At 53.5% G+C, this 10889-nt stretch overlaps 1 protein-coding gene across 4 annotated transcripts in view; it reads right to left on the bottom strand.

The window, feature by feature from the left end:
• Nucleotides 1-2842: 2842 nt before the first annotated feature.
• Dedd2 (death effector domain containing 2) overlaps nucleotides 2843-10889 on the bottom strand; it is a 15811-nt gene continuing 7764 nt past the window's right edge. For all 4 annotated transcript variants that reach the window (XM_008846433.3, XM_017801453.2, XM_008846431.3 and 1 more), the window contains one exon: nucleotides 2843-3970. In XM_008846433.3, the coding sequence (XP_008844655.1) occupies nucleotides 3579-3970 (392 nt within the window). In that variant the 3' untranslated portion in view covers nucleotides 2843-3578. The remainder of the gene's footprint in view (nucleotides 3971-10889) is intronic.

The following is a 10889-nucleotide window of genomic DNA, read 5'->3' as shown; positions in this document are numbered from 1 at the left end:
ACACTTCCGGGTAATGGCTCAGCCCAAGGTGTGTGATCCTGGGAGTGGATGACTGGAGTGGGACGAAGGTCATCAGTCAATAAGGCCAGAAAGAGAATGTGTGACTACATGATGGAAAGATGGGTCATCACAACATAGTTAAGTGCACAGCAGGACAGCACAGCCTGGGGCAGAGAGGAAGAGCTGAATGAATACACTTGCCCACTCCTCATTCAAAAATAAGTATCAGGGACTGGAGAGATGGCTCAGTGGTTAAGAGCACTGGCTGCTCTTGCAAAGGACCCAGGTTTGATTCCCAGCACCCGCGCGGCAGCTAACAACCATCTGTAACTCAAGTTCCAGGGGTTCCGAAACCTCTTCTAACCTCTGCAGGTATTGCACAACATAGGTGCACTTACACATGTACAGGCAATACATTCATATATATATAATAAAAATAATAGCTGGGCGTGGTGGTGCACGCCTTTAATCCTAGCGCTCGGAGGGCAGAGGCAGGCAGATCTCTGTGAGTTCAAGGCCAGCCTGGTCTACATAGTGAGTTCCAGGCCAGCTGGGGCTACAGGGAGACCCTATCTCAAAAAGACCAAAAGACTCACAGAGAGCTGCCTGCCTCTGCCTCTCGAGTGCTGGGATTAAAGGCGTGCGCCACCATGCCCAGCTCCATTTTTGGTTTTTAAGGCAGGGTCTCACATAGCTGGCCTCAAATTTGCTATGTTGAACTTGCTATGTTAACCTTGAACTCTTGATCCCCCTGCTTCCACCTCCCAAGGTTAATGGTCTTGTATCTCATTCGGCCTGGTGGTGTTAATGGACTGTGTCCCTCCAGTCACTGTCCTTGGGGCTTCTCCAGGTTATTCCAACTGGCCAATCATGGCCCTGGTCACTCTGGCCTGTGACCCACTGGGACCCAGTCTGCTAATCACTAGAACAAGATCTCCCTAGAGCCTGCCCAAGTTGGAATCTCCTCAGGGTCTACAGTCTAACCCAACTAAGGCTTGGCAAGTGGTGGGGGGGAGGGGCAGTCACAAGACACTTGCTGCCAAGCTCCAGGAACACTGGACCTGCCTCCTATTAGCATTGCCGGAGGCCATGTCTGTCTGAGTTCCTGAATCTCCACGGAGAATACCAGGCAGACCAAATGAGGGTGCAGGCGGCCTTTCCACTTACCTTCTCCTCCTCCATCTGTCTCTTTACATCTCATTCAGGAATGTTCTCTAAGGCCTTGGGAAAGTGCTATTCTGGCCCCCAGCTGGATCCTTCTGGAACTCCTCCAAGAGTGGGCTGGTCTCTGCTCATCTGTGGCATGATGGGCCACCTTCCTCAAGCTCCCACAGTCTACTTTGGTGGAATCCAGTCCACACTCTGGCCCACAAAATTCTCTCTAAACTTCTAAGTTCTTTATCTGCTGGGGTGTCCCCACAGTCCTGGTCTAACCCATTTCTGGGTCTCCAGGGTCCATCAGTTATCTATGGCATCCCACATTCTCTGTCAAGCCCAGGAGAGCACCATGGAGCATGTGCTTCGGGTTTCATGAGGCACAAGGCACTGAGGCATTGCCTCATTTTCCCGACACCACAGACTTTCTGGCATACACAGCGCCTGTGTGGGTTCCTTGCCTCAGCCTGCGTTAGGCTTTCTTCCAGTGCCCAGGCAGATGGTGCCAGCCACAGGTTTCCAAGAGTGTGCAGGGGGACTAAAGCAGTGAGCAAAGCTGGAAACATACGCCAGCAGAAGCCAGAGCCTGTAGCTCAGGAGACCAGCAGTGGGTTGACAGAGGTGCATCCTGGAATTCAGAGGGATCCAGACCTAGGCAACAGCTCCCATTCCAGGCACTTTCAAAATCCAAGCAGAGGAAGAGCCTCAGATCCTAGGCTGTGGTTAAGACCTATGCTCTTCTCAGGTCAGCCAGTTCCCACCTTGAGAGAAGGGCGGGAGCCAGCCTCACCCAGTCCAACCTAACTGCCTGCAACAGACAGAAAATACTTCACATTCCGGTGTGTATCCTTCATCCAGTCACTTCCCTTTGCTGAGCCCATGTCCTAAAGTGGGGGTAAAACCCACACAGAGTCACTGAACATTAAGTAGATTGAGTAGGCATCTAGTTCTAGAACTCTGCTCCTTTCTGGAGACAGTCTGAGATCACACAAGGCTGGCTAGACCAGCCTTGACCCCTTGGCATAACTCCTAGGCTTGCCACTTAATCCCTACACACCAACGGTCAAGGGTCCAGGAAGGGTTCCAAGGTGTGAGCAGGTGCATCCTTTTCCCAGGGATGGCTAGCCCTTGGAAGTCTCTACCCACTCTACTCCAACTCTTAAGTCCTTGCTCCCTTCCTCCTAGGGATAGAAGGCCTGGATGTTATGTAAGAAACCCGAGCTCTTGAGCCTCTGCTTCGGAGGGGCACAAAGGCAAGCACTCACAACCTCCCCTACAACTACAAAGCAGCAAGAAGTGGTTTAGCCTCAGAAGGAGGAAGAACAGAAACCCAGGTTACGAGATGGGAGGGGTGGGAGCATGTGGAAAGGAATTCCAGGTGGAGAAGCCCTGGCTGCCTGTCCTTTCCAGGTTCCATTTCAGGGCTCTGCCCCTTAATGAACTAGTTAAAAACCCTAGGGTCTCCTCCAAAGATAAACAGGAACAAAGCACATCATGAACAAGGTTGGGAGTTGATGACTCTGAGGCCATTTCCTTCTTTGATGGTCGAAGAGAATGAGGCCCAGAGAACAGAGATGCCTGTGGTAGCTGGCTGTAGATGAGCTGACACCCTATTCACCCTCCAGCCCCTATAACTTGGGCCAGGGACACTCCTTCCTTACCCAGCCATCAACAAAGAGTCGAGAGCCTGGATGCCCACCTATGCCCCTTTCCAGGGCAGATTTATTGGTGCCATTTGTAAAACGTTTTCCCATCAGCCCCAAGTCTTTGCCTTCTGATCACAAGATGATGTCTAGTTCTGGTCCTAGACCCATGGATGACAGCAGACCTTGAACTGATGTTGCCAAAAAACCCACGTGTGACACGCTAGGTTGAGGCTCCAAGGGCAAGTCTGTACCTAGTTCTAGAGAGCAGGGGAAGGTGGTGAGAGCTGGACGTCTGTGTGGATGCCAGGCAGGACCCTGGTCAGTTGGATGTGTGGTAAGGTGAGCAAGCCCCACGGTACCAGAGCACACTGTTGTGGCTGAAGCCCAGATAGGGACAGTAAAATCGGAGATCCTGAGAGAGAAGCCCTTAGGCTAAAGTGTGTGGGGCCAGCCAGTGTCAGCCCAGGATGAAAGACATGATGTGCACCCGGCTTTGGTGAGTGTAGCTATACATCCCCCCTTGGGGGTCTGCAAGCCTGGGCCCCCAAGGCTGAGGAAACCCATCTGGGAGTGGGGGAGTTTGGGAAGGAAACTGAGCTGCAAGTGGTTGAGGCCTCAAAGCCCACATCCTGTAGGAGCTGCTTGTCAAGAGGCCGCCGTCCTGCTGCAGTCCATAGAGCTGCTGAAGTGACAGTCCTCTAGGGGCAAAGACGATGTCTTCCAGGGAAGAAGGTGGTCTAGAGACTCAGAAGCAGGGTCAGTCTGCCAGATCCAAGATCAGGAGGCCTCGGTTCCACGCCGCCCCCCTTCTTCTTCCATCAGCAACAGGCGGCGCCGACCAGCCTCATAGTCAGCCTCGTCCACACTGACCAGCAGGCGGACAGCCTCCCGGCCCACAGCCTCCCGAAGGGCCTCCGTCAGGAACACACCCCGCAGGGCCTGCAGCAGGGCGCCACTCAGGTAGTCACCCCAGAAGGCATCCAGGTAGGAGAGCTCTGAGAATTTGATGTCGCACACCACAGAGCCCAGGTCCCTTGATCGCAGCACGGCAGTGGCTTGTCCAAACACGTCTAGCTGCCGGGCCAGTGCCTGGGGTCTCCGGGATGCTACGCCCTGCTCCAAGGCTGGTCCATGCTCACAGTACTCTGCTCGAACCCTGAGCCGAATGTCTGTGAGGAAAGGAGGGGACTCATCAGTAGGAGCTGCAGTTCAGCCTCTGCCCCGCCCTCTTTCCCGCAGCCATACCCAAGGAAGTCCTGACACCCACTCCTGAGGCCAGGTCTGTAACCTCTCAGATGCCATGTCCCCTCTCCAGCCCCTCCACCTTTTGCTGCTCCCCAAATCACCAGGCAGGCTCCAGCCTCTCCCCAGCCAGAGATGCGAGTTCCCCAAATCTCCACAGAACTTGCTCCCCTTTCCTACAGGCCTTTGCTCAAGTGCCTCCTTCCCAATGAGGACCACTCAGACCAGATCTCCTATAGGTCTACCTTGCCACCCCTGACTCCCCTCAGGACCTCCAAGTCCCCATACCCAGCTTGGAGTTCCCAAGGTCTTTGTTGCCTTCTAATTCATTCCATCAGCTGTAACCAGCTGTCTTCCCGAAACAGGAGCCCAGCAGGGACCTCTGTCTGTTTTGCTTCGGTGTATACCCTGGGTACACAGTAAGTGCTCAGCATTTGTATTTGTGAAGGAAAAGGTGCGGTGCATAAGCTAAGGGACTAGCCTATCCCAGATCAACCACAGCCCATCCTCCCAGCAAGTTCCAGGGGGCAAGGGGCCTCAACAGGCCCAGGAGAGGCTCTGCTGAGGGCCGAGTGTTCTTTCCACAGAAGGTAAGGTTGTAGGGCAAGCCGGGGGCCACTGGGTCACTGGAGAAGAGAATGAAGGCCCAGAATGTCAAAGGAAGAGGTCCCTGAGTTTATTATGTGGTCAAATTGTCAGGTCCCCTCAGTTCCCACTTTCGCTAAACCGTGAGGTGATTTCTGTCACTTACACTCTGTCCAAAGGAGGTGGCAGCTCTGCACAGGGAAGAAACACAGCTTCGGAGGCTATCCCTGCAAGTGTGAGCCTGGGCTTGTCACCTTTCCCTTGGGACGTCTATATCCCCACTGGGAAGTATAGCTGTAACAGTACTGCCTCTATACACCCATCGTAAGGCTGTGTGAGGACCAGCTAGCTATGCACTGCTAAGAGCCGCAGCCAACACTTTCAGAGCACTGACATCGGCAGGGCACCTGGGGTCCAGAACACAACGCACAAATGACACTGTGAGGCAGACTCTATTCCCACCCCACTTACAGATGAGGAAGTAAAGGCCAAAGGAAAGGAAGTAACTAGCCCAAGGTCACAGACCAGGCAGCAACAGTGCCTGGCAGACATCTTTTAACCTCCTAGATCCAGACAGCAGGCTTCTTGGTGGATAGAAATGATTCCAGTGAGGACCTTTGGGCACTGCTGTTGTAACCCAGGCAAACTACAACCTCTGCAAACACAGGTCCCTGCCTAAACCAGGACACAATCCCTGCCTGGAGGAGTTGTTAAGATAAAAGAGAACAGTAGACCAACAGGAACAGGCCATTGCCACGCCCACTGCCCAGTGGGTACTCCTAGAACGGCAGCAGCCAACACCTGTGATGTGCCAAGTGACTGACACTGGGAATGTAGCCCTGGGCAGAGGGACCACCTTCAGCCCAACAGGAAACCGAAGCTCTGGGAAGACAAATCTTATGCTGTGGGCTCCCGTCACCTTTCACAGCAGTATCAGCAGAGAGCAGAAACTAGAAGGCAGGTCCCAGGCACCCTCAGATGACTTCTTACCCCACTTACTTCCTCTTCCCACCCCAAACCCTTCCTCTTTCTGCCTTGAGGGGTACCCCACCCTCTCCACTAAAGGCCCAGGGAAGCCTGCCCAGCCTCACTCCCCAGGCCCTCTCTTGGTCCTTAAGTCCAGCTACCTCCATCCTAAAGTTCAGACAAGCCCTCTGGGCCTCCATCCTTGACTCCTGTAAGCCTCCAGCCACACCCTCACAGTCTGGCCACACCCTCCCCAACAATGGATGGGGGATCAGGGGAGTGGGAGGAACAGAGCCTGCCCAAGGCCACACATGGCTGGGCAGCAGTAGAGGCAGAGCCAGCTAGAGGAGTCCCACAGACCTGGAGGTGAGTCCCAGCTCTGCCATGCTCTAGCTGGGGCCTTGGGCAGGTGACCTCACCTCTCTGAGCCCGTTTCCCCATCTGAAAAACACAAACAAACAAGAGGTCCCGCTGCATGGTGGTCATGAGAATTAAATAAGACAACTGATACTAGTACCTGACTCAGGGCCCACAGCATGCAGGCCACAGAAACAGAACTGTGATTTTGAAACCAACATGTCTACCCAAGGTCCCTGCCTAGGACCTCACCTCTGGACTGCATCCCTAAGTCAATCTCCTTCCTCAACTCCCCCAATTGCTGCTACATCCTCCCATTCCCTTCTTCCTAGCTGCCACAAGTACTCCCAACACAAGCCTCAATCCCTCACAAAATGGTCTGTCCACCTCCTCTGCCTACAACACCCCACTCACCCACCAAAGCAAGTATAAGGGACCCACTTCCTGCCCATCCACTCCTCTCCCTGCTCCTCCTCAGCGTATGTTACTGGCTTCATGTGGAAACCACACATCTACCCAGAGTTCCCTGCCACATGGAATGGAGGGAGCACAGGGTCAGGATACACTCATAGGGTCCTTGTTAACCGCTCACACTCAACAGGTGTTTAACTAAGTACAAGACACACAGGATGAAGGAGGGCCTGTCACAGGTGGCATGGGGGACCAGCTGCCCACCATCAGCACTCCTCCCATGCCAGGCCCTCCCCTTGGGGGCTTGTCCCATCTTTGCCCATCTAGTCCTCAGGGCCTTTCACACCACCATTTAGAGATGAGGAAATCCTCCAGCAGTCACAGTCCCCCTGTGGATCAGATCACAGCACAGGAAGGAAGGACAGGAGGCTCAACAGTGAGAGGAAGATGAGCGACTCCTGCCGCAGCTCCTCCCCTGCGCTCCTCAGCCTCTCCTTAACCCTGTGCCAAGACAGCATCAGGGGACACGTGTGCACTCTACCACAAGCTGCCACAGCACTGCACATGCCACGTCCTCGGAACCTTCTGATCATTTCGCAACTTTATGAGGCGATGCTGCTGCTTCCTCTTTGCGGATGGGGAAACTGAGGCACAAAAGCTGAGTCACCTAGCCCATACAGGCTTCTATCTGCAGTGCCCAGCCCTGTCTAAAGCCAAGCTCTCGACTGTCCCACCCTGTTCTCTGCCTCTCACACAAGCATTTATAAATGCGTAATTAGAAGACACCCCAAGGGCCAGGAGAGAAAATGATACTAGTTTAGAATTCTAGTTTAGATAAAAAAGATCAGAGCTCCTCCCTAGGAAATGGCATCTGAAACAAAATGTACAGAAGACACCAGATAACAGGGCTGGGGGCTGGGCTCATCTGGGGATGTCTGGAGGTGACCATACCCCTCTTCACCTCAGTGGGCTCCCCTGCAGGGGCGACGATGAGGACTGAGTCTGAGCATGCCTGGCATGTGAGGACAGGACCACCTGATTCACCGATGACTACAGCCAAGGGGCAGAAGTGGCAGGAACAGAGACAAGGCGGCAAACAGCTGCTCAGGATAGAAGCAATGGGCACAGGGAGAAGTGGATGGACTGGTCCAGGAATGGCAGAGAGGGGAAAAACGGGATGAGGACACAGCACTCCAGCCAGCTAGCGCTAGGTGAACATGTCCACCTCGGCAGCAGGGGGGAAACGCTGCCACCTCAGGGGCTCTGCCTCCCTAGAAAGGAGAGCTGCCCTTGCTTCCCGCACTCAGGTGAGCCTACCACCTTCTGCTCCCAGCTCACCCCAGGGGCTTCTCTTCTGGGGCAGAATTGAGACACAGAAGTGGGAGGGACTTCCCAGTTGAGTAGCGGGGTGACAAAGGGAGCAGGCTCCAGGTCTGGAGTCTGACAGCCCCTAGGTAAAGGAATTCCTGGGCGGGGGACACAAAGGATTTGCATTCTTATAGAGTTGGAGGAGAGCTTCCTGCCTGAGTGGCTTGTTGGAAACATCAACCACCATTTTGCCACACCACAGCAGGGTTAGCTGCTGCTCTCCTGGAGACCATACTGGGAATCACTCCCCAGCTTCCTGACTCTGTGCCAGCCTCACGCCAGTCTTCTTGCCTCTTGTCAATGTAGACTTCTTTACCCCCTACTGAACTAAGTAAGAACAAGGCACTAGAAGCTGCCACCAAACTTCAGAGAAACATAACCACTGCCTCCTGATGGCAGAAACCACCACTTAGGAAGAAAACCCAAACAGCCCAGAGTGCTGGGCACACTGTAATCCCAGCACTTGGAAGGCTGAGGCAGAAAGGTTGCCATGAGTTCAAGTCCAGCCTGGGCTATACAGTGAGTTCCAGGCCAGCCTGAGCTACAGTGTGCTACCCTACTCCCCGACCCCCAACCCCTCTACCCCCCACTCAAAGTCCCCAAACTTAAAAAAAGAAAGGAGGAAGTACACATTGGAGCTTCTATCCATGAACAACTGGAGGTAATTGAAGCAGCTGCAAAATGAGCCAGTTCACGAGATAATATCAGCCACAGTGGACCACTGCTGAGGCCAAGGGATGGGTAACTGGGGGCTGGTAGGTCAGTCCATCTGCTGCAGACTATTTTTCATAGAAAAAGTTGGAAATTGGGCATAGTGGCACATGCCTATTATCCTGGCACTTGAGAGATGTAGACAGGAAGATCAGGAGTTTGAGTCAGCCTTAGTTACATCACAAATTCTAATCTAGCCTCTGCAGCACAGCAAGTTCCAAGCCAGTTTGGGCTACATGAGACCCTGCCTCAAAAATGCCACTCCCCACCACAAAAAAAGAGAAGAAATTAAACAGTGTCAGACTCAATGGCTCACATCTATAATCCCAACACTCGGGAAGCAGAGGCAGGAGGAGCTCTACAAGTTCAAGGCCAATCTTGTCTCCACAGCAAGTTCAGGCCAGGCAGAGCTACACGGCAAAGTCCTATTGCACACCCTCTCCTTGTAACAGTGTCTCCCATCTCTCCATCCCACACACATGGCCTCCTTGCCACCCTGTGGTCACCACAGCACATGTACACGCAGGCCTTTGCTCCTGCCCCCATTTGAAGCCTCTTGACTTGGCTTTTCCTCCCACCAGAGTGACAGCTCAGGGAGAGCAGAGGCCCCAGCAGGCACTCTGTAAACACAGGGAACAGTCCAAGTTTCAGCTGGTTCTGGTCCTGCCTCTCTAACCATTTGACTTCCTTTCCCTTGCCGTTTATTCTACAATTGCACAATGGGGCGGGGGGGCATCACCTGACTTCAATGGCTGTCCTGAGAACTGGAGGTCACACCAGTACATGGCCTGATCCACACTCAGGGACCCCTACCCTCTCACATACTCAAGCACTTGTCTCCAAATGAGGGCAGCAGACAGGGTCTGTGTCATGGGTATTCAGGGGCCAGGACAGCAAGCCCCTTCCTCAGTCAGGTCAGAAGGGACCACCCTGCTTCTTAAAGGTAAGTCATCCCCATTTTTCAAAAACTGGGGCCCAAATGGGAAGAGCCTGGGGCCAGCCCCACCCTGCTAGTGACTCAGCAGTCAGAGCAGCAGTGCACCCCTCCTTCGGGTCCTAACCACACCCTAACAACCTCCCGGCCTCAGGGAAAAGACTTGAAGCCTGGCCTAGCCTGTTCCTGTCCACCTCAGGCCCCAGGACAGTGACTCCCTCACCTACCTAGCCAGCCAGGTGGATCTTGGAACTGCCTGACTGGTGCAGTAGGCACCACCCCTCAAGTCCAGCACTGTGTGAAGACATGGGCTGCACTGTACTCCTGGCAACACCCACTGCAGGTATCTGAAACCTCATCTCTCAAGTGGAGGTGACACCCATTGCCTGGAAGACCATGATGGGCACTAGAAGGGGCGGATATGCACGTGATGCTGGGTGCCAAAGGCTCTGCAGATAGTGACAGGAGGCATCCCAGGCCAAGGTCTCCTGTGGATTCAGAGACACCCCATCTTTGGGCTTCTACTTCCACCCCAGCCCTGGCCTGAGGATGTCAGCTCTGCCTCCATTCCCTAACCTCCAGTTTTCATGAAAACCTACTCGGTGCACCTGCTCATCTGCTGGCACCGTATTAAGGACTCCCCCAGCTCCCTGTGGGAATCCCTCAGCCCCAGAACCTCGGCGGGTACTCTCCCAGGCCCACCAGGACACACAGTTTATTGACCCCATCCCTGAATTTGCGCTTCTGCAGAGCACTTGCCACCAGCTGGATCACATGCTACTTGGTATATCTATGAGTTATCTGCCTAGCAGACTATCCTATAAACTGAAGGCCAGGGAGCATCCCTGCCTGGTCAAATCCTGTGTCCTCAATGCTTAGAACAGTGTCTGGCATGGAGAAAATGCTCAATAATAAAACAAGGTGAAAGAGCTAAAAAAAAGTCCAAATCAATGCCTCATCTCCATCTCCATCCACAAAGCCTCTGCTCCTAACACTCAACCCCAGCCATGTCCCACACTGGGATCACCCTGCCCAGCTACTCTTCAGCTTCCTTGAGCCTGTCCTGAAAGTGGTGCCTCCGTAGGAACAGAGGGCTTCCTTCCCTGCATCCCAGTGCCTCTGTCACCCTAGCCTGGCTGCCATTTCCCTTGTCCATGTCTCCATGCCCGGGCAGTCTGGAGGCTGGGAGACCTTATGTAAGTCCCTCTGCGTTCTTAGGTTTATTCAGCTCAGAGAGGAGGACCAGAGTTGGTTGTCATGTCCTCACTGAATCCAGAGAAATGTCTCAATGGCAAAGACTGAGCATGAAACCATGAAACCCCAGGATGGTGACACATGCCTATAAACTCAGCACTGGGGTGGCTGAGGCAAGAGGATTCCAAATTCAAGGCCAGCCTAGGCTACATATTGAGTACCCAGCAAGCCCAGGTCACATAGCAAGATCCTAACTCAGAAAGAGAAAAGGAAAAAAAAAAAAAAAAAAAAAAAAAAAAACCCCAAAAATAGGGAAAAAA

This window comes from Nannospalax galili, unplaced genomic scaffold, assembly GCF_000622305.1.
Source record: "Nannospalax galili isolate Female #2095 unplaced genomic scaffold, S.galili_v1.0 scaffold1623, whole genome shotgun sequence".
Taxonomy (NCBI): Eukaryota; Metazoa; Chordata; class Mammalia; order Rodentia; family Spalacidae; genus Nannospalax; species Nannospalax galili.
The sequence above is the reverse complement of the archived record's forward strand: the minus strand, read 5'-3'. Positions and strand labels throughout refer to the sequence as shown.